The sequence below is a fragment of the Lampetra planeri genome, chromosome 17 (genome assembly GCF_965212315.1).
Source record: "Lampetra planeri chromosome 17, kcLamPlan1.2.h2, whole genome shotgun sequence".
In the NCBI taxonomy this organism is placed as follows: domain Eukaryota; kingdom Metazoa; phylum Chordata; class Hyperoartia; order Petromyzontiformes; family Petromyzontidae; genus Lampetra; species Lampetra planeri.
Window position 1 is genome coordinate 11,824,068 of NC_136123.1, and position 24,516 is coordinate 11,848,583.

The following is a 24,516-nucleotide window of genomic DNA, read 5'->3' on the forward strand; positions in this document are numbered from 1 at the left end:
TGCTAAAATGCACACCTCTTAAGTCCATCATACCCACACAAGGGGGAGTTGGGCATGGCCAGAAACTTGCTCAGCCACCTTTGTCTTCCCATTGCTGATGTCAAAAAAATCACCAACGGCTGATTTTAGGCTGAGACAAATGAGCGGAGGCCTGGGCCTACAAGATATACTACCGGTGGCCCCAGGCACAGGTAACGAACCAAGGTCACTGTCAGCACAATACGTGCTATTCACCATGGCCCCACTCGTCCCTCCACTACCCCTCGACACACACTTTAGAAAAAGATCCCCCGTGTAGCCTTTAACAGACTGTTAGGAAAAGTGCTGTTATCGAGCACCTATGGAGGCCGGCATGGCACACAAAGGGGTGGGAGGCCAACACCACGTTCCGGCCGCCTTTGTCTCTCCAGTGGTGATGTTTCCACACCACACCAGGTACTCATTTGAGGCTGAGTCGACCTAGGGGAAGTCCAGGATCAGTTTGGATAATCATAATTTGTGTTTGCCATTAGCGGGAATTGAACTTGGGTCACGGGGTTTGTTGCGCAGCACGCTAACAACTCCGCCACCGCTCCCCCACCAACACACACTTTATACACACTCTTGCAGACACACACGTCTATGCATCCCTGCTTTCACAAAATTACAATCCTGCTTTCACATGTTTACATGTGGGTAATTTCCAATTACACAAGTAAACTCAAGTTCACGCTTACACACATTCATACATCAATGTGTGTGTACGCACACGTACAAAGATATCTACACAACTGCAGACATGCTGACCTATTACAATATGCAACGGTGCATGCTTTCACACATTCAGTCACCCTTCCTGATATTTGTACACACACACACGTTTACTACAAAAATGCTTCTTATAGCTCGCAGAAAGTTTTGTTCGTGAGCAGCTATTAGGACAACCTCAACACACAAGAGGTCAGCATTATACCCAGCCACCTTCACCATCAACAGTTTTAGGCTGAGTTAATCTAGGTGAGGCACTAATCGGATTCCGATACCATTTTTGAGGCAAGGATATGACACAATCCCATGTGTCTGGGTTTATAATACAGCAACGCATACAACAAAGCCGACATTTATCCTACACATGTACTCGTGCTCACAATGAGAGACACATTCTCACACGTTCACACATTAACAAAAATGCATGGGCTGCCAGGACAAGTGCTGTTAAGGACAGAGCACCTGTTAGCGAGTAAATCCCCCCCCCCTATCACACACACAAAGCAATCATGATACACTCGTTAACACTCATTCACACACTCACGCACTATACGATGCCTTATTAAATTAATGCAATAAGTAAAATTGCTCTGATGCTCAACCACAGATTCCCCCAAACACCCGAATTTTTTTTTTTACTGTGCCCTTTCAATGCTTAAAATCGGAGGACATGCACACAACGACCGACTGCACGGCTCATCACAAATACGTGACTAGGAACACCTTTGCACACCTTTACACATATACATGTACACAGCTTTACACGGACACATCTGACTCACAATGTACTCTATCTGCTCCCATGTTCACTCTTCAAAAACAAGTATTTACTTATCCATAACAGAGGTCTTTTTGTAACATCGAAACAAGATAATTTCTCTACAACTCTGGCTGTCGCCTGATGATGCTGGTAGTAATTCGCAGGGAAATGTTGTGCTCAAATTGTATATGTTGTGGATTTACTCTCAAATACACCGGTGTGCTGAACTAGTAAGGAATTGGCATGTTTTGTTTACGTGATCCAACCAAAAAAACCCTCGATTATGGATATTGGTCTTAAAAGCCTGCACGTTAAATTGCATTTATTTAGACCAATTTAGGCAAACGAGACAAAGATCCCCCGTAGAGCCCTGAACAGACTGTTGGGGCAAGTGCTGTTAGCGAGCACCTATGAAGGCCAGCACAGGACATGAGTGATGGATGGGTCGCCAACACCAGTCATTTTAAGATGGGGTGCCATGGTGGCTAGGAGATGTTAACTACCTCGCCTGGTATACAGGAGGTTGTGGGTTCCATCCTGACCTGAAACCTGTATATTTGGAGTTTGAATGTTCTCCCTGTGGCCGCGTGGATTTTTCTTCGGGTCCTCCAATTTTTCGCTCCACAATTAGTAACATGCGTTTTGAGCGGCTATAAATGTCCACATAAGCCACTTCTTTGAGCCTTACCTGGTAAAATAAAAAAAAAGTTGTTTTAATAGATGTTTTCAATTACTCTTAATTACAGTCTGAAGATCGATAACGAATTTAGATACATATTTTAAACTCTCCATTTCCCTTAATATATTGCAGATTTAAGGCTGCTTTACAGTGGAAAACTTCTAAGAAAAACTCATCATAATTAGGAAAACCGATTACTGAAACAAATGTATAACAGATGAATACATTTTAATTAGTAATATCGTATAGTATAGAATTACCAACATGCACTGTTATATAAGCATAACTCACATCGCATTATAATTATCACTGTAATGAGCAGTGCAATAGACATGGCATGGCAATCGGCCAGTGGAACCCACTTGCCACCCAGACACGTGCAGCAGGTGCAGCCCTGACAATCAGAGGTGGGAAAGTGGCAATCGCTGCTGGACTTTTCAAAACGCTCGATTGACAACTACACGGCTACAGCGGAACTGCAATCATTTAGAGACATGAAGGTGCAATTACGTGCTAAAACATTAATTTGAAAAACAAATCTCTTCATACGTGGCTTCGTCTATTAATATTGCAAAAATCAAAAGGGGCTTAATACATTAATACGGTTTTAAGTTTATCAATTAAATAATTTAGTCGATGCCTCCTTCAACATTCAAGTTATCAAAAGTGCACAGGGTACTGTTTGCACAGTACAATGAGAATACGTGTAATATTATAAAACGTAAATCTTAAACGCTGCGGAAATGCAGTGTGCTATCAGACAGGCCACTTGCCTGAAATGTGACCGAAGAAATATTTCATTCTTTTTAAGACCACGGAGGTATTGACGACGGGTGTGTAGAAAGACAATACTTAAAATAAAGTTTCTGCTGACAAACAAAATAAAAAATACACCGCGTACATACGATGTACTATATAATCCATTATTGTATTGCAATAATTACACGACTTCAATAAGGCTGATGTTTTTGTCAAACATTGCTGATATCATTTTTTAAGTACAAGAGTGAAGCAAACACTACGAAAACGTTATAATTGATTAACTTCTGAATGTACCTTGAATGACTATGGACATGAGCTTTAACTGATCACAACGTGGAACCTCCCGTGGCACCTCGTTACATTGGGGCTGAAGTGTGAGGATATAAAGTGAGACTCCTTCAGGGCACGCCACAGTCCACCATCTTCCAATTAAAGTACTCAACACACACACACACGCATGCATAATCCTGCAAGTGATTTGTTGAAGACTGGTGGGGCATGATAACACAGTCCGTGATCACCAACAGCACTCGCACCTCACAACTATATCACGCCTGAAGAAATAGATTTCAAATGTGAAACCACTGAGATGCGACTGACCTGGGTCGCCTACCAGACTGTGTGGGAGGCTTCGATGATTGGACTCTCACTGCCCACTGATGCGTGCAGGTAAGCGCCACAGCTGCAAGCACAATTACCATCGTTTTGACACATCTTTAATTAGTGTTCTTTGTTCACACATGAACAACTATGATTATGTCCACAGCTGCGCGACCAAATAAAAAGTCATTAATGCATAATAAAGCTGTGACCCGGTCAGACACAGCCGCATCATGTGGCCAGTTTGCACGGACATTTATAAACGCTAACCACAAACCAACATTAACCCCCCAAACTCCAATTACAGTGGGAGGAATACTCAATCTCATCCTCTTCTCTGTTCATCATCAACCGTGGTTGATCCACTACTGGACGAAGACCTCGTCAACCGGCCACCACTTCTCACGATCCCAAAATGTAACACAGAAGCACTTGCACACCGCTTGATTTCAATGCTCCATCTCCTAGATGAACGTCCTCTTGGATGCTATCCATGACTGTTATTACATTATAAATTAAATGTATGGAATTAACATAGAAGTTGTCGATACACGCCAGTGGTTATAAACGCTTGACACTTGACGGCTACTGTAGTGTATATATAGTGTGTTTCAATTAAGACATCAGGCTGCTGGAGCATGGGGTAGTGGGTTAAGAGATTAATGTATTAATCAATATGAAGTTGTCATGTACGATATTAACTTTGGTGGAGAGGTGGCACAGTGCTTACCACACCGCGCTATGAAATCGGCGACCTGAGTTTGATGCCTGGCTAAGGTGAGTGATATCTCAGTGAAAAAGACTTAAATGTCTGAATGAATTTCTGTTCTCATTGTTGATTGATAAAAAGTTTACGTGTATGAAAAGCATGAACAGCAACTGGGAGAAAGGGGTAAGGCAACAGATAGGTAGTCCTGTATTAACTTATAATATAGGTTTTCATAGCCCAGACAATGATCCATGTGTTTTTGGGTTAAGCCACATGGTAATTTAATGACAAAATGACAATTATTACAGATATTTTGGCATCAAACTAGTCCTGTATTATTATTAACTTCTCAAAATCGCATTCAAGTTACTTAGCTTGTACCAGTTAATTATTTTAACAAACACTTTAATTTCGAAATACAACTAAAATGAGGAAATGATCATATCATTGGTTTGTAGTCAAGCAGGAAATGCACGGAGATTTTGTGACAAAGCCTTCGACCCTAGCACAGTGTTGGGGAACTCCTTTTGTCCAATACACTATGACCCACGATTCATCTTATCCATGCGATCTAACCTAAAACACCTGTATTATGGATAAATGTGTCTTTAAACCACCCACCAACCGACACTGCCAATTAGTAAGGTTTATCACGTAAACAAAAGATGGCAACTCGTAACTAGTTCAGCACACCGGTGTGTTGGAGAGTAACTCAAATTGTAAATGTTGTGGGTTTCCTCTCCAACACACCGGTGTGCTGATCTAGTAACGAATTGCCATGTTTTGTTTACGTGAAAAAACGTACTAATTGGCTGTGTCGGGTGGTGGCGGGTTTAACGACACATTTATATTTATGCGATCTAACCCAAAAAATCTTTATTATGGATTCCAAGTACAGTCCTGAATATACAGCTTGGGCAAGTGCCCTTAGCTGTGAAGGCCGGTACGGCACACAAAGCGGTGAGTGGTCAACACCACACCCAGCCACTCATGTCTTCCTAGTGCTGATGTTTTATACATCGCACTCGGTATTCATTCAGGGCTAAGTCAACCTAGGGGAGCGCCCAGGACCGGTTAAAATATTCTCTGATGTTGGCAACGAGCAGGAATCGAACTTGGATCGCCGGGTTCCTAACGTAGTGGCGCTATCCGCAAAGTGATATCACACAAACGCGCGCACAGACCCCACACACTTAAGCATTCAGTTTCACTCATTGTTTCCACTATACATGCACATATAAAAAACACACATATCGAATTACCCAAAAACAAAGACCTCCTATATAGCTTGGTTAGTGCCATTAGTGAGCACCTATTAATCGCACACATCTATACTCATGTGCACACAGCTTAAATTAATTTGGCTAAAAAAGCAAGCAGGGATATACTTGCTTTCCCATTGTGGGTCTTGATATCCTGATCCCCATAAGTTGTCTGGACAAATAATTCAGACACCCTCCAAACCATTTCCATGCATTTACAAAACAGGCTTTTAAATGCTTGTCATTTTACTCTATAAAATAAACTTTTATTTTGGCAGGTAAGGCCCACTGAGCTACATAGCTCTTTATCAGAAGCCATCATGGCCATAAATGACAGCTCAACGAAGTGGCTTATGTGTAAATTTATAGCAGCCATATACTCAAAACGCATGTTACTAATTGTGGAGCGAAAAATCGGAGGACCCGAAGACAAATCCACGTGACCACGGGGAGCATATCCAAACTCCAAATATACAGGTATCAGGGTCGGGATAACATCTCGCCATCGCGAGAGTACCGTATTTTCCCGCATATAACCCGCGAGGTAGACCACTTTTTACAAACAAAACAAGACCCTGCGGGGTATATGGAGGTGCGGGCTATCCCAAAAATATTTTACACGTGTGACATGGTAAGACTATCCACTATGCAACACTTACCTTTGACTAAAGCACTGCTGAATAAACCACTAACACTAAAATTGCATATGTTATCACGTTTTAAATTATTCAAATTGTTTGTACAATGAAACGACACTGTTTGAAGTGGGTGCACTTTGTTTACCGTAATACTTTCAGTGGCTGTAGGGAGGTACAAAAGTTTCAGCTGAGGCTATGGATTGCACAATGGGAAGGGCCTTAACAAGCGTCTACCAGACGCAGAATCATAATTGCTGAGTCCCTTAGGCCGCTTTCATTAGCTGAGCACTATACAGTCGCGACCATGAGCTTTGTTTCAAACTTCCAATGGCTTTGTTGCCAGGAGGCAATGGCGTTACCGTAGTGCCGCTATTGTCTGCGCAGTGCGCAATCTACCAGTGCTAAAACTGTACTGTAATATGATGAGGTCGAATGCTGGTAAGCCTAACAGTACGCTTACGGTACTTATCTACCAGTTATGTGTTACTTATTTATTGGATATTTACTTTTGTTACTTATTTACTGTTTTAAGTTCACTCGTTTCCGGTGAGTTTGTTTTCTTTGTGCACGTTATGATTTTAATGTAAAAAATTGATAGTGGAATGTATTACAAATGTAAACTTCGTATTAATATGATGGAATTAAGCTGCGGTAACGACGTTAAAGATATGAATGCATGCGGGGTAAATGGAGGTGCGGGCTATCTGAAATTTGTTTCACACAAAACGCTATTTTTGCGGGGTATATGCATCTGCGGGTTATATGCATATGCAGGCTATATGCGGGAAAATACGGTATAATCGTTGACTGCAAACGGCACCGACACATTTCGCATGTACTCTATACACTTACACATTCAAGAAAATGAATACGCACCCCAACAAAAGCATCCGCACGTTAAAACACACACACATTCAAGTACTCACTCGTATTCGCATGCAATGCAGATATAGAAGAGATAACGTTATAAAAATCCTCCATTAAGTGACAAAAACTGTTTTGGGAAAATGTAATTACCCAACATCTATTTACTGGCAATGCATGGACATCCAGTATCGCTACCGTAGCCCTACAGACTGTTAGGCATAGTCCCCTTCGCAAGCCTATAAAGCAGGGGGGGGGAACGTCCGGCCCGCAGGCCGTATAAGGCCCGCAAATTATTTGGTCTGGCCCTGCCAAGGCAAACGCAGGCGGGACTCGAAATTCAATAAATCTAGGAGCAAACCTGGAAAAGCAGTTGCGAGTAGAGGCCGACCGAAACTGAATTTCTGGTTTCGGACAAAACCGAAACCAGACCAAAAGTAAAAAATTGACATTCGGCCAAAACCGAAGCCGAAACCGAAAGTTTAGCTACACTTTCGACCGAGACCGAAACAGAAAGGTATATAACCGAAGTTACCGAACACAAGATTTATGAAATATGTCATGATGCAATGCTACTTTAATTAAAAATAAATCTAGAACTAATCATTCAGAGCCTGCATTAAGAGTCGCCAAATATCAAATCTTTAGGTGTTACTTACTTAGTAATTATAATCCAAACAAACGAATGTTGTCGTTAAGAAACAACAGTTTTTCCGTATTAAGCCAGACTGGCTGCCGTCTGTTGACCGGTCGTATCTACATTAGCAGACCATGGTTGCGGCTGTAACCTCGCTTCCAAGCTGCTGCTGCTGCTGTGTGTGTGTGTTTGCAGACTATCGCATAGGATTGCCTAGCACCGACTGACCGGCCGATAGGCAGTGATAGATGTAGCACTAGCGTTATATTAAAAAAATAGCTCTTCGGTTGACGAATGACGACCGAAAGTCAATATCAGTTTCGGCCGAAACCGAAACCAGACCGAAAGTTAAAAATTTACTTTCGGCAAAAACCGAAACTATGCCGAAAGAGGCCATTTGCCAACTTTCGGCGCCGAAACCAAAACCGAATTTCGGTCGGCCTCTAGTTGCGAGTAGCAACATCATCAATACCAGCTAACATCACACGCCTCACCAAAGAGAAACAGTTCCAGCCATCACATTAGGGGCGAGTTAATTAAATGTTTGACCAAATATAACAGGCACATTTTTAAGTTGATAATTTTGTATGGCCCGCGAATGATGTTATAAATATCAAAATGGCCCTTGGCAGAAAAAAGGTTCCCCACCCCTGCTATAAGGTGTGGCACACCCCACAAAGGGTTGGCGTGGCTAGGCACCGCTCCGAGCTGCTTTGTCTTTCCATTGCTGACATTTGCATGTGATATCGGCTCTCCGATGTGTTGCAGGTTGTGCCCGCGGTGTTTGTTCGGCAGAGTCTCCAATGTTTCGCTCCCTGTGCGCTGGGAGCTTCTTCGAGGAACTAAACTGGAATGTTTGGCGTCGCGCTATACAGCCCGCAGTAACCATCGCAAAAGCTCATCGGAGAGTAATACAGCACAACCGCGAAAGTCTACGAAGTGGCGCACTGGCGACTGGTTTCGTCTGCATCTAGGGGAGATCAGCTCGACATTTGCATCTCTGTTGCTACTAATGTTGTGAATGGACAAGAATGGAACCAGAGCAGTCAGGAGTGTGATACAGTGCACCAAGCACATTCCAAATGCTCCCCACGCAAAGAGACAAATATCCTAAATCCAATTTGATAGACTGAAGACAAATGCTTCTAAGAGCACACCTATTACGTTTAGCAAGACACATGAGCGGGTCGTGTAGCCAGCACCAACACCTGGCCAGTCTTTATCTCCATACCAGGTATAGGCATATTTAAGGCTAAGTCAACCTAGGGGAGGCCTAAAAAAGGTTCAGATACCGTTTAACTACTGACGTTACACGTGGCAGGGAATCAAACCCAGGTTTCCCGGATAGCAGTATCGTGCACAAGCAACTTTTTCACCACTTCCAACAAAAAGACAAGGATCCTCCATGCAGCCTACAGAAGCAAGTAGAGCAAGTTCTCTGAGGGGACACCTATTAAATGTGGCATGGCACACAAAAAAGGATAGTGTGGTTCGCACCAGGCCCAAGCCATCTGTCTCATCACCGCTGATGTTTTCACACCGCAGCAGGTACTCGTTTAAGGCTGCGCCGACCTTGAGGAGGCCCAGAACGAGTTTAGAAAATCACCATTAACAGTTGGCCGGGTGCCAGGAATTGAACTCGGGGGGCCATCGGGTTTGCGGCACGGCGCCACTAACCACTGCGCCACCGCTCCCGACACGCACACGTACAGACACACACGCTCCCTCACTTTTCTTGCGGCCTGCTGTGAGCCACGGAGCTGTGTAAGATTCATTGCCAGACAGTCGTGTTGGGAGCTATGGTGGGACGGTGACAGGCAGACGTGAGAGGAGGCTCAGATGCCTCATTACATGGCCGCAATGGCTGCCAGGCAGTGGTGCTGCTCCATGCCTCTCGTTTTGTTCCCTCTCCCATGCACTGATTTTTTTGCACCTCAGATTTGTACACCAAGACAGAGAGAATCACTGTTACATAATGATGAAGCCAGTTTTAACCCACAATACTTGTATACAGAAATGTAAATTTTCCAATTTATCACCGTCAATTAATGCCACAACAAAGCCTCGATTTGGCCGACTAAATTTCACTCAAATGAATTACCCACATGCCCTTTAAAACGCATGACAATATTTTGCGTGGAGAACATTTGTTAAAATTGCTCACCGTGCGGGGTGGACATTTTGAGCGTGTTTATTCGTAATGTCACTGCTATTACTGCATTGTTATTTTTCATTACTCGTACCCACCAGACAGTATTTGCGAAACACAGTCGCATTCATCTGCACGCAATAGTCTTCATCTCACGGGCGCAATCCAACGTATTTTAATTTAGCCACGAACAATGCCGCTACATTTCAAATAGGCATACGTACAGTGTTCATAAAGGTGCCATGATACGTGTACGTTCAGCATTAACCGAGATATTTATTTTACTCCCTTATTTTAAAAAAATTCTCTAATTTCTGTGACCGTGTCACTTTTTCTTCTTCCCCCCACCGTTCGCGTCCCGCTAGTTGGCACGTAGCGTGCATGTTCATTCAGTCAAGAAGGATGGGGGTTTCATTGTGAGCGCCGCAGACGGAATTAATGAACCATTAATCCGACCGATTCATCAGGCTGATGACCTGATGGGGTTAATTAAAGAAAGACAATTATTTCTGTTAGGCACACAGCAGCGTCCGTTTTTTGTCGTGTTTGTGTTCTCGGGCTGGTTTCACTGCCTACACAAAACGCTCCCTTGCAGATACAGCCATATCACTTCCCCGAAAGGTTGCCTTCCTTTTGCTTCGTCAGAAAACGTGGCATAAAAAAATGGCATTTCAACTTTGTTCAGAAAGGTGAAATATGGAAATCTCTACAACGTGCCGTTTAAAACATTCATAAGGCGCGGTGTGGCTGTAACATGTTTATACAGTGTCTGAATTAATGAGAAATGGCCAGAGTGCTCAGAGGCATGCACAGATTGTATGATGAGATCGAGAGATCTGAAAACCGCTCACAACTGCTAATGTATTTCCTGCCCAAGCACAACGCATAAATGGCGCCTGCACTGTAACGCCGACGTGCAATGGGCGCGTTATAGTCTGGGCACAAGGGTGCGTTTGTAATTCGTACGACGGTTGTAGTCGCTCGCTTTCACCTGACAGCGATGCTACAGCGAATGCTACTAAGAATCTGCACATTCACTTAATTCAACATATTGCGCACGCAAATGCAAGTAAATTCGTTAGATCATGCGTAGATAGGAAAATAAAACTGAGCATTACAAAATTTGTTCAATTGACAATTATTTTTCTGCAAAGTGCAACGAAAGAGCTGACAATTCATGGCGAGAGACCTTGCTAAGGATAAAAAAAATAGTCTACTTGGATCATACACAGAATCCTCGAGCCAAAAGTGTCCTGTTAATATTTACATCCTACATGTCTCATGAACGCTGCGCATCCTGCATCACCTACATTATACACACCATGCAAACTCGCAGCCAGACTTAATTAATCTGTCTTATGCAGATGTAAGAACACAACTGTAAATGCTCCGGAACACACTGTCCCACTTAAGTCCTAGTTAAAACGTGACAGCATAAATGTACGCACTTATTTTTACACGGACAAGTAAAATCACGCATATATACCAGTTAAAGGCGTAAAGGCGTTTGCAATAGATGAAGTAATAGACAGCCATACAGACGTCGGCTGAATAATAATGAACGTATCAGCAAGGTAAAACAAATAATAATGTATTCTATTTGATGTATTTTCTACCTTCTCATCTCTATTTCAATGTACTACATGACAGGTCTTGGGCCCACTAAATAAATGAAAGACAAATAACTGACAACAGTCTTTTTATTCTCATTCACTTGGATTATATTGTCCCTTTTTAGGTAAACTATTGACATCGTGAATCTAATTCTCCTCGCACACCCCCCCCAAAAAAGTGCGCACAGCATGCAAAACAAATCCTCCATTTACGAGCATTTAGGCCAAATCGGCATCGCAAAGACCTACAAGTGCAACACAGGAACACATCACCTTGAGCGTGAAATGTTTTAAAGTGCTATCGTGGCCACGCATGCGCACAGCTAAAGCCGTTGCCTGATTTTTTTTTACACGTTGCTCTGACATTTCAGCAGAGCGCCCACCGAGGGCGGTTACGCAGCGCGCACGATCGCAGGCGCAATGCGGCAAATCGCAAAAAAAATTAGGACGGGTGAGAGCGCGGAAAAGAGAAGATGGAAAGAATCCCTCCCAGAGAATTAAACGGCCCCGCGTTCGTAATTGTACATCGGAGCACGGCGCGCGCGACCAAAATATAAAGGAAAACATTCAAACACCTGGATTTCCCATTCTCTCGCTCACTTTTACACAGCGGGACGTCGGGTCCCCCGTGATCAACGCTGGGGAACGGAGTGCTGCCTCTACCCGGACACCGAGCAGGCCGCGTTCACCAACCAGGCCTGCCGATACCAGCAGCCCTTAGCAGCAGCAGAGGCTGAGCACTGTGGGTAGATTCCCCTCCCCCCCCCGCTTAATTAGCTGTAATCCAATTTTCGATCGCTAATTCCTCCGTGATTTAATGTCTTCTCCTTTCATCCGCAAAATATTGTGCAGCTGCTATAATTATTGCCTTCTAATAGTTGGAGAAGAGGCCCATTCCGGCACGCGCATATGCACGAACATCACGATATTTTCCAAACGGTGCACAAATACTTCCATACGTTGGCGTGGTCAACTCTGTAATCCTTCGGTCGCCTTGCCAGAAGTGTAGCCATGTTGGATCCACGCGGCGCGCACAGTTCCAATGGAGATTTTTATAAAAACGGTCGATATTGCGGTTGTATTCCCAAATAATTCCAGAGCTGCGGCTTCAAACCAACATCCGAGCGCTTTCTCTTTTCTACAGCTGGCGTGGATGCGCTGCCAACACGCTCTCCAATTGTTTCCTCCGCGAGGGCACCGAGCGCACAGAAAACGCGCCGCCCGCCCGCCCTTGCCCGCCATTACGGGTGGGCATCGCTTTTCCGCAATTTTCCTTCGTTGTCTTTTCTGGGCGTATTCCATCTTCGTTCATGCCATCCACGGTGGGGCCGGTGCCATCTCCGCGAAGAAAATCTCACTTTTTTTTACACCTCTTTTCGCTCGTGCCCAACCGCCGAACATTGTACCTACGCGGAGCGATCGTGACTGGTATCCGAAAGCGCGATCGCAATGGCGCTCGCCGCTGCCGCCGCCGCCGTCGTCGTCACCGTCGTCGCTTGGCATGCCCCCGTGTCTTTGTCGGGGCGTCCCCGGCACCAGACAAAGACGGCGGGCGAGAACGATGCCAGGCTGTTGTCCGTGTCGCCAGCCCTGGGAGGGGTAAGGGGCGAAGGGGGGGGGGGGTTGGGGGTGGCGGCAATACAGTGGGCAGCGGCGAACCGGGCTGACAAGAGACGCGCAAACAAGGCGAAGTGAGAAATCCGCGGTTCAACCGCGATCAGTTGCGAGCGCGGTGGCACAGGCTGGCACACCGCAGAGACGCCACCCTTTTATACCGCCCCGCCGCATCGCGCAACTGCGAATACAGGAAGAGGGTCCGCCCGACGCACCAGAAGGCTGCGGGCATCGCAAATCCAGATTCGCTCGGGGGGGCAGGATCGGTGCCAACGGGGGTTTTTTTCTTGATCGTTTTGCCCCCCTCCCTCCGCTCTATCCCGGAGCGCCAAATGGCACTGCCAGCCGCTTTACGCGCCTCCACCTGGCGGGCGCAAAACAAAAAAAAGCAAAACGGCGCGACGCTCTAAACAAGGTTCGTTACGCAAACGAAGCAACTCGGAAGCGGGCGCGGGAAGGCTGCGTTTTTCACAGCGCGGGCCGGCAACGGCGGTCTTGCGTGCCCGCGTACGTGGCGCTTTCCTACAGTGTAGCGATTTCGCCAAAGCAAGCGGGCGGGCGGGCGCTGTGACACTCGGCGGCGAGCCAGTGACAGCTGTTCCCGGCCCCGGCGCGCAAGAATCCAAGGCGAGCCGAGCGAAAAAGAAAGAGACGCCCCAAGCCATTCCTGCTTCTTTCTGTCGTCGCCCTCCCTCTCGCCGTTTCGGATGGCACGGTGCCAGCGTGTGCCCCCTCTGCTCCCGGCCTGCTGCACTGACTGCTAATTAACAAGCAAGCTAATTGTTCTCCCCGGCGCCGTGAGCAGGAGCACGTTGGCCGATGTTCCCAGAGGGTACGGAGCGCATTCGCGGCGGCAGGCAACGAGAGGATCCTTGGCAGTGAGTTTTTTAAAAGAGCAGGCTGCAGTGATAAGAGTCTCACATATACATGGAACGCACATGCATACGCACGCGCACACGCACGCCCGCTTTTCGGCCTCGTGACCGACTCTGACGTCATTCTCATATTTCTTTTTTTTGTGTGCAAATAATCAATGAATTTTTTTATACGCTAAATTGTTTGCAACGTTGTCTCCGAACTCGGGACGCTAAACGAACGAAATCGGTCGCTAATTATGCAACGGGCAGTAATGGAATGTTTGCATGGCTTCATGCGCGGCTATTTATTTCGTATCGGGGAAAACGCTACATCCAAGCTCGCCGCGAAAGAAAGGCAGGTCGTCTATTTTGTGGCCGAAAACGGCCAAGCGAAATGCAATGGGCGCGATGCCATATAAGCATTTGAAAAGTTTTTCTCTGTCAATGTGCTTCATTAAATTAACTTACATTTCGAGGTGTGCCCAATCCTCATATTGCCGCTTTGTTCAAGTTTTCATTTGTTGCTCGCTCGGATCGCACTTAAGAAAGTTCCATTGTGCTGTGGGAAAAAGTAACTTTAAATGTGCCCATAAAAGTTTACTGAACTTTAAACAGAGGGTCTTTTGCATAATAAATAGGTCCTGCTTAGTATGCATAGGCTGATTGCGCATTGTACTGAGTGTGGATAAAGGGATGTCGGGCTCCCACAGACGGTAAAAGAGACAAGCAGACATGCACAACAGCACCACATTGATATACAGCCCTTATAACGTCTGGACAACAGTCTGGATGGCAAATAATTTCAACAAAATGTGTTCAACAGGTTGCAGGTACATATATGCCTTCCCACTCTATAGAGAACACAATCTAAGGTGTTTTTTTTAGCTTGTGCATGAGAAATAATGGGAACTGCTCAAATTTTTACCAAATCATTATCATCATCACAAACCAATTTGTAGCTCATTCCTGTATATAGTTTAACATGAATAATGCTCAGGGGCGTTTGTAGTAATTGTGGTTTCTGGCTTGATGCACATGGCACACGCTGCGTGCGATGTCCAAAGAGACCTAATTCATTTGTGGTTTAATTGGATTATTTATGCACTGCCAAGTTGTTACCTCTAATTGGGAATATATTTCATCTATAATAATTTTAATTGATATTGCAAGTCCCAGCTTGCCCAGGTGTTCCCATAAAGGAGCACATCCATTTAAATGTTATTCGTAGTATTTTAATTTGGGTTAAATCTATATTTGGAGAAACACTGAATTTTATGAGAAGTGTAAATATATTACCAGTTAAAATATTTATCATGTTTTTTGGGTGAAAATGAAATAAATATAATTTATTTTAAATTATGAAAGATTTCTTGTCAATTACAAACTATCCCATTATTTCATATTTGTTAAACTGTTTTACATTAACATATTTATACTAGTGATCTAATCCCATCTGTGAAGGATGTCATTCCTGACATGCAATATCCTGGAGTTGACAAACTAAGTTGCACCTGTGGTGATTGTTACATTGGGGAAACAAAACATGTCTCGAACTGTGTTCGCGAGCACAAGTCAGATCTGAAACACAGCAGAACTAATACCTCCGCTGTGGGCTCTCATGATATTGTTTTTTCCGAGACCAAGGTGCTCTGCAAACCTTCGGGCTACTATCAAAGGTTTGTTCATGAAGCCATCCAGATATATAAATATAGACATAACTTCAACCGAGAAGATGGATACAAATTGAGCAATCATTGGAAGGATGTTATTAACCAGGTAAAACCTTAAATGCTTTATGGTATTGCCTTCATATCCGCATCTCCAGTTTCTCAACCTCCCACTCCCGCCCACTCCCACCCCACTACATTTTGTCGTTCCTCGCCTTTTAATCCCTTCTAGCTGCTCTTCACACGGCAACGCTCCACTCCCCCTACCCCCCTTTGTCTCTCCTCCCTTTTGCCCACTTCAGCAATTGATTCTTGCTGTGGTTGTCCCACCTGATGACGGACGGTTGTGTTGCGCCCGAAACGTCGTGATTTAATTTATTGTTTTATTTTATACCTACGCGACTTTACCGAAAAAACCAAAGAGTATATTATACTAGCTTTTTTGCCCGTCCAAGAATGGGTGTATATTGCAGTAAATCTGAAATATTCAAAAGAAAAATTGTTCAGCTCATGATTATTAATTAGGGGGGGGTTGCCCCATGTGGAGTGACGTCACCCGCTCATGATTATTGAGGGGAGGAATGTAGCATGTGGAATGCTCGACCTTCTTGTGCGAAAGTGTAAATTTTCAGACGGGCATGAATATTAATGAAGGGGGGGGGGGCTTCTTTTGCAGTGACGTCACGCACAGATGTAGCACTGTGCTGCGTAGATACATTTTTTACCGTCACTTTCTGTAAAGAAATGTCATATTTGAAGCGACTTTGCATAATAAATTATTTAACTCAGCTCGACTTTCCTCTGCGTTTGTGTAAACATCCACCCACTCATGGATATTAATGAGGGAGGGTGGGCCTCATGTGGAGTGACGTCACGCGTGGGACGGACAGACATTCCTGGGTGATTATAGTCAGTCATGACAAAAGCAACTTTCAAAGATACAATCAATAAAAATATAATCAATTTATAATTTCAGAACTATTATTGTTTCCTCTAAGCTGAAGTGTTTTTGACTTGTTTTAATATGTGTAATACATTATTTCCATCCCAATGTCGTTTCCATCATAGGGTTGGCTAACCATAGCTCATCACACTGGTCAGTGCTTTAGATTTCACTTCCCACCAACATTAGCTGCATAGCAATGCAGGGGCGTCGTGGTGGTGAGATGTTAACAACCTCGCCTTGTATGCAGGAGGTCGAAGGTTCGATCTCGACCCTGACACCTATATATTTGGAGTTTGCTTGTTCTCCCCGTGGTCGCATTGCTTTTTCTTCGGGTCCTCCGGTTTTTACCTGCACATTTAGAAACGTGCGTTTCGAGTATATGGCTGCTATACATTTCCACATAATAAGTAACTGTGTAGCCAGATCGCTTCTGAAAAAGAGCTCAGTGGGCCTTAGTTTAGCTTTGACCACTGTTTTATGTAAAGTGAATCAATAAACATCCAATGGGTGGTGGCTATTCACAATTCTGGGTGATAAGGTGGCACCTGTGTCATAGCCAGAAAAAATTACATTGCGATTTCATATAATAATTGACACTTCTAAAGCACCTTTCACCCGGATATCACAAGGCCGCTGGATAAAACACACACACAAGCTTACCAATTAAATCCAACTCCAAAATAAAGGATTAAAAAGATAATAAAGGATAAAAAAGATAAAAAAAGTACTTTAAAATAAATGTGTCTTAGGGCGCGATTTATATAAAATGAGGGAGTCAGCAGAGGGAACCTCCAGTTGAAGTGAAAATCTGGATTCGTAATACAAATACGGAGAGTTATAATAAACACAATAATGTTATACCGTGTGCGTATTTTAGGAATCGAACGCAATGTTCGATTGAGAACCCATCAATCCTGGTGATTATCGGGAGATGCCATTACGCTATTTAATGTAAACAGTTTTGCACTTAATCTGGCCCTCCTTTCTCTGCTGGTTTACATCTCAGAAATGTCTGGCAGAGTGAGCTGATAACTTAAGCGTATTGCTTACAAAGTACAACCAAAGGTTGTGGTAAGATAAACCGCTGAAGGACATAACCTTTGAGGTCACTTCCAGATCATTTTTCTGATGTGACCTATGGCTGCTGTCAGAGAGTTCCAAAAACGTCTATACATCCCATCTCTATCTTATCTGATGGCGCACTTGAGATGCATGTAATTTGTAAAAAAAATAAGCCACGTGTACCTATATACAGCAATATAGGGTAAACATCTTGAGAGATTTTGAATAGAATAAGTATTGTACGTGGAAACAGAAGAGACGGTTGTTTATGTGGAACACGCGTGTTGGATGAAGGAGTGCAGGTTACCGCGACAAGCATTGGAGTGGCATCCAGGGTCTGTAAAGGCAAATCCCTGGTGGCTGAGTGTTGACTGCTCAACAGCCGAGGGACATCTCAAAAGCCAGGGAAGTGATGGTGATGAGTAGCGACAACAATTGTATTGACTGCGATGACGTCTTGATCCTGGTGGAAAATTCAAAAACGTAAAATAAAAGTAGAAGCCAATTGTTAAATTTATAATACATACAAAACTGCATTTCTGGAGGCATTTGTTTTGCTCTGTGTTGAAATATTCATACAGAGTTGTAAGACTCAGCAGGTTTGTTATCCTTCCACTAAATACCACTCCTCAAAAGCAATTCCTGCACGGCTGCATCACTACATGAGGGCAGCATTGTGTGCAGGAGGTGGACTCATGACTGCTTAACTTGTCCACTGGGGTTCACCTTGCTCCTCGTTCACTGTGGCACATCTACACGCTCGTGTGTCTGTGCATTAGTGGCTGACGACTCAGTTAATGGCTATGAATTACCGTACACTCTCATTTCCAAGAAGCTATTTTTCGAGCAATACATGCAACAGCTAAGTGCACTTAAATTGCTACTTGAAAGCACGAAGGTTCAGAGCATAGAATAGTATTTTGTAAAGTACAGTAGGTTCATTATTATGGATTGTTGCATATATGCACTATGGAATGATAATGTAATTTCTTTATGGACATGGGCTTCTGTATTTATTTAAAAATCTGAAGTGTAGTAAAAATGCAATTCGTTGCCAATATTTTTTTGTTATTCTGGGATGGAAGATTTCTGAATGCATTTTGGCAGCCTTCACCACACATTCACCTGCGCCGAGCGTTGACAATTTTGGCAAAAAAAGAATCCAAACATAACGCACGGGTCCAACGGTGAAAACAATTTACAGGACCAACGTGTCCAAACATGCAAGTGGACCAGTCTTTTCTATTCCATTTGAGTGCAGTAGCAGCGAAAGTGCAAGGAACCCTCGTTGTACTCTTACTGACAGTACGTGCAATATGCACTTACTGAAACAAAGTCAGATTCCATCCTGGACAAAGTAATTTTTGGGTGTGCATCATTGTTGTCAATTGTGATTACTTTCCTTTGATCACCGAGGGGCTCATTATTTCACTCTAAATAAATAAAACGTGATGTTGAGTGCTTTGGTGTGCCAAGTATGGCCAAAGGGAATTCCAAACTCAAATGTGGCCATGCAGCCTTAATGCAAATTAGTAGGCAGAATGTGAATATGAAAATGAGAATTATAAGGGCCTCTGATTTTCATTCCCCCAATTTCCAATCCAATTTCAGCGTGATTTTGAGTAGCTCTATTTTGTCTCTTCGTGCCACGTGATGAATATAAATGCATCACAGGACGTGTTGTCCGCACCACCTTGTTTGGAGTTCATTGCTTTGAGAGGGGGGAAAAAAGCGCATGGAATGGATAACGCCAGCACGCTTTCATGCAACAGCTAAGCCGCCAACATCGTTGGACCCGTTGGTATAAGGAAGTCTCTTGCAGTGTGCAGCTAAGGTACGGCGTATCACAATTGTGCACAACTATTGCAATAACAAAGTGCCATCGCTGTGGGAAAAGTTCCTATTCCAGGCAGTGCTGTCCCTACTTTGTTGGAAAGAGCCAAAGGCGAATGAGGTGAAGTGCCCACACCCCACCAGTTAGTTACTTGACTTGTTGCAGTGCTAATGCACTCACTACCTTCTCCAGTGGTGAATGGGCAACAGCTATGAGGATGGAGAAAAGTTTGAAATGTTTTTAATCGATAATTAAACATACTAACTTTGGCTTCCAACGCTGATTAACATCAAACGAACTGCAACATTATCAGTGTAGACTTAAAGCTTCGATTTAAAGCTTGCGTGACTGCAGGGATTCATCTTCTTGGTTCTTTCGGTAAAGTCACGTAGAAGGGAAGTAATAAAATAATAAAAATAAAACATAATAAAATAATTCTCACGACGTTTCGGCCACAACGCAAGCAGCCGTCCTCAGGTGAAGAACATGTCCGTCAATAAGACAGAGTCTGAACGGACATGTTCTTCACCTGAGGACGGCTGCTTGCGTTGTGGCCGAAACGTCGTGAGAATTATTTTATTTTTATTACGTCCCTTCTACGTGACTTTACCGAAAGAACCAAGAAGATAGACTTAAAGCTTTCGTGACTGCAGACATTCATACTCTTTGGGTCTTTCGGTAAAGTTACGTAGATAGAAAAATAATAAAAATAATATTTCTCCCTGCCTCAGCAGTCCGTCTGCTGTATTTTTTCACCTGAAGACGATTGCTTGTGTTGCGATCGAAACGTCGTGATTTTATATATATTTAAAAAAATAATTTTTTATATCTACGTGACTTTACCGAAAGACCCAAAGAGTATTATAAATGTATTTCAATTTTTTCTTCCACCGAATATGTATAAATTTTGTTTGCAAATATTTAATGTAAAATGCATTACATGTTGGAATTACATTGTACCTGTCCTAGATTTGCCACATTTTTCCTGCAGATTATGCTTCATATTGTATTACTGATTAACAAAATTATGAGATTGACTTTGTGGAGTAACAAAGTCAATCTCATAATTTTGTTTGTGCAATTCATCCCTACGAATTACATATAAGTCCTCTAAACATCTAACGAATGTAACTTGTATTTAAGATACAGCAGACATTAAATAATTTGCGATTCAATAATCCATGAATCCCTGTAATTCAAAGATTTGCCGGTTTGGGATTGTTCTGGGAATCTACGGTAAACCACGACTTGTAGAAGTGGGAAGGGTTAACGTGGAGGCAATATTTTATAAATGTTTCATCATGCATTTTTTTACGTCACACAGAATAGCTGTGCTGATTTGACTTGTTTAGTCGAAAAAGATGTTGCATTTTGGATATTATGCAAAACCAAATGCCAAAAAAACTCTTTATGGCAGATTTACACCATTGGGTTCATAGAAATACCCATCTCGTATTCCGCAAATTTATTGTGGATTAATGGAGCTGCTACTCACGTGCCGTGTTTCATCTGTAATCTGCTAAATTTGTTCAGACGGAGCCGCATTGTGAATTCCTCCCATAATCCAATGCACATCACTTCGACGCAAATATTTTTGTGCCGATTATAAGTCTAACTTCCATGGAATCAAGAACAAAATGTACTAAATAAATGAATGTCCTTCGCCAATTCAATGCTGAATACGACCTCATGACATTCCAGTAATGGGATTTGTTTCACTAATCTTAGCTACACTGATCGGTACGGAATGGTGACCGGTACAGATATCACTTGCCATTGATAATAAAACTCGCGGTTAATGGGTTGGTGCACTAACCATTGTGCCATTGCTCCACAATATTGTATCATTACAATATTAACGTTTAAATTACCAATTGTTATATTCTCATTTCGATACATTCAATCGTGTTCAAATATATATGTCCCGAAATATTTTTGCAAATATAAAAAAATCCAAATGGCCCGGAAAATAAATTGCTGTTGAATGTTTAGTACATTTAAAACTCACGTTTTTTATGCACTACTTGTGACTAAAATAGTAAGTGTGCAATACACAATAAAGCGAGCTGTGTAACTTATAGAAACTGCACAAACACATATATTTATTTAAAATTTGGGTTTCTTTAATTACATGAAGTCTTATACTAAAGGCTTGCCAAGAGGCGAGTTTGTTTGTCATGCCCTCAAATATACTGTATTGTCATCTGCCCGTGGCGTTGACAGGAATTACTTTCATCTACATAAAAGGCTGGCGTATTTGTATACATTAATTACTATCTGTGCTTCACCTCCACACTCATCATACATTGCCCTTTCATGTCTGTAAAGTGTCCATCAATATACCTGTGCATTATTCGCATTTACAAAATACTATTTCACAAAACATTGGCTCAAAGTGCCTCTTTTGTGGAGGTTGTTTAAAAGCGCCTCTTTGATGTAACTGTTGTGGGTCCTTGTCTGGAGGAAATGCTGCTTGTGGAGTAACACTGGGTGAATTATAAGCTATTGTGTGTTTTGCGGGCCACGGACAATGTAACGTTGCTTAGCATACGATGGCGTTACTCGACAATTCAAATCAGCTGTTCTGCTGCGCATTAATAACGTGAAGTTTGCGTTGGGCCAAATTGTAAAGTTGAAAATCTGCAATGGGTATGGCTTGCACAGATATGCCATCACAAACATTACCGCGCTTAATATTATACAATCTACAGATAGCTCTCGATCACTGCGCGTATACAAGTTGCAATCGAGTGCGATGGTGGTGTGGGAGAGAGCGCCCACATCGCGGATTATGGAACCCGCGGCGAGGTTTTCGTTCTCTCATCTCGTGGGGGAGGAAACAAAACATTTTGTACGTCAAGTGACGAAAAAATCGCCAATTATAGAGGAATCACAGAGCAGCCCCATCACTCCGCGATAAGTTTGAGGACTTTACGAGCTTTTATAAGGCTCTAAAATGGCGCAAACCTGTCGTACGTGTCTTTTAAATGGACAAAAAATACCCAAATCGCGTCATAAAAAGCCGAGTCTGTGCAGACGGTAAACCAATGAAACGAACATTTGTAATTGCCGATGATAATTGTTGTCTTGGTGCCGCACCGTACCTCGCCGTACCTCGCCGCGTGTCCTCCTCCTCCGCGCGCTCCGCGACCCCGCGGGGGGCCCCGGCTACGGGTCGCGGTGCGCGGCCCCTCGAGGCGATTTTCAATCCGCCGCGGTGCGACGCGAATTATTGGATCGTTTCGATTCAGTTTTTTCAGTTCTATTTATTAGGTGTATGACACAGTGAGCCATGCGGCTCTTGACTCGGGTGCAACCTCAACCAAACAAAAACATGAGCAATAAACATCTTAAAGTGACTGCACGCAAACATAAAAATACATGGCAAAAACAGCAAAGTCTTCCAGAAAAAAGCACCTCATTTAAACGCTGTGTGCAGAAATCCCAGTGGGATTCGAGTCAAACAATAACAACCATAAGACAATTTAGATTAAAGTTATCAGGCTAAAAGACAACGCATCATTAATACTTGCCAGTGCATGTTTTTGTTGTTGTCTGCATGTTCATCACGAGAACCGTGTGTGGTTAATGCGCATCACGATTGCTTGCAAAAGGTTTATGTTTGGTGTTTTCACATCTTAACACAACTCTTTTATTGCCAGAAAGGGTAAAACATCACTTTTTTTTATTCTGGCCAGGGAGGTCCCATGATGTATCTGCTCACCCCAAGCTCTCAATGTCCTGAGAGTGGCATTGTCTTTGTGCTGTTCAACTTTTGGCGTTGTCCTCTGGTCTAACACCGCTTGAGACGAGGCTCTCGAGAAAGCTGTCTCTGGTGTGGATCGATCAGTTTCAAAGCCAATGGCATCATATACTATCAGGGCATGTTTGTTTGCATGTTCACCACAAGTATATGTGGGCAATGCAGACATGATTCCTTGCTAAATGTTTCTGTTTGGTGTTTTAACATCTTAACCCACCTGGCTTATTGCCAGAAAGGGGTAAAACCTACACTCGTATTGGATCGTGTGGATCACGGAATTTGGATTTGTGCCGTACGTTTACTACTTTACTTGTGAAACGCCACTGCACCGCGTATACCGCGCTGGGCCACAAAGGAAGGATGAAGCCCTTTCGACGACTGTACCGCAAAAAAAGAAATCTAGGCGAGCGCAACGCAACGTTTGGTTAAAAAAAAACATTCCGAGTGAATGTTCCACAAACTTGCGAAGGTTTCTGTAATAATGCGCATGGATAATCGATGAGTCAAGTACGATGCTTGCTTTTGTTAATATTCGTGTGCTCGGCACTTTACATACTTGTATAACGAGGCTAGTTCTCCGTGAACAGTGTGTGTTGTGGTATCAGCTCGAGTAACCATTGCAGGAACAGTCTACACATACACTGCTTACACGTGGGTGGCTACGAGCCTCGTGGTCAGAGTTTGAATTCCCAGACACGGCGGACATCAGTGGCGAGTTGCAACCCTCAACCTGTCCTGACCCCACTGCCCCCTCTCGGCAATGACCCTCGGAGCTGTCCATCCACACGGTTTACTCCGTATTCTTGTACAGAGAAGTTGAGTTTTCAGGTCCATACGGCGGACAGCCGTTTCAATACGGGCACCAAAAAAAATGTGTCGATTTGTTTGCGTTTCTCTCCCTGTGATGGGACTTTGTAGGATGAACGTTGAGATTTATAAGGGCACGGGGTGACCAATAAGGTGTGGAATGGTTTGTAATAAGGTAGGGCACTGATAAGGGGTTGACAGGTAACGACACTTGTGGGGAAGTATGGTCCAACTACCCCCCATGACCAACGGAGTGATGATGCCCCCCCCATCCAGCAGTATGTAGACAAAAGGGCGTACAATGTAAATTTTTACTTTTATTCGTAATACTGAATAGTATATTCAAGACGTGTTACAGAAAACAAAAGTAAAAAAAAAGTGCATTCTAGAAGAAACTACCTCTCATAGACGCAGGACTCTGTATTCTGGTTGGTATGGCAACTCTGCATTTGACATTGACATTCTTATTAGGACATTTCCATAACACTTGAGGAACTGTAACTGCAATTACTGTGCAATTACCTGGTAGTTACAGTTAAACGCATG

The 24,516-nt window shown here is 43.4% G+C and overlaps 1 protein-coding gene across 1 annotated transcript; it reads right to left on the reverse strand.

The window, feature by feature from the left end:
• Nucleotides 1-6,236: 6,236 nt before the first annotated feature.
• On the reverse strand, nt 6,237-22,577 carry LOC144723375 (uncharacterized). Its single transcript, XM_078602117.1, has 4 exons — nt 22,505-22,577; nt 17,874-18,029; nt 13,250-13,398; nt 6,237-13,010 (listed from the first exon to the last, which is right to left on the reverse strand). The coding sequence occupies exons 2-4, from the start codon at nt 17,883-17,885 to the stop codon at nt 12,827-12,829; spliced, it is 345 nt and encodes a 114-aa protein (XP_078458243.1). The 5' UTR covers nt 17,886-18,029; nt 22,505-22,577; the 3' UTR covers nt 6,237-12,826.
• Between the last annotated feature and the right edge of the window lie 1,939 nt (nt 22,578-24,516).

What these genes read in the sequence shown, in the direction of transcription:
- LOC144723375 (XM_078602117.1), bottom strand. An exon ending in GCGATGCCCGCAGCCTTCTG is followed by an intron (nt 13,011 to 13,249) that starts GTGCGTCGGGCG and finishes TACCCCTCCCAG; the next exon opens with GGCTGGCGACACGGACAACA.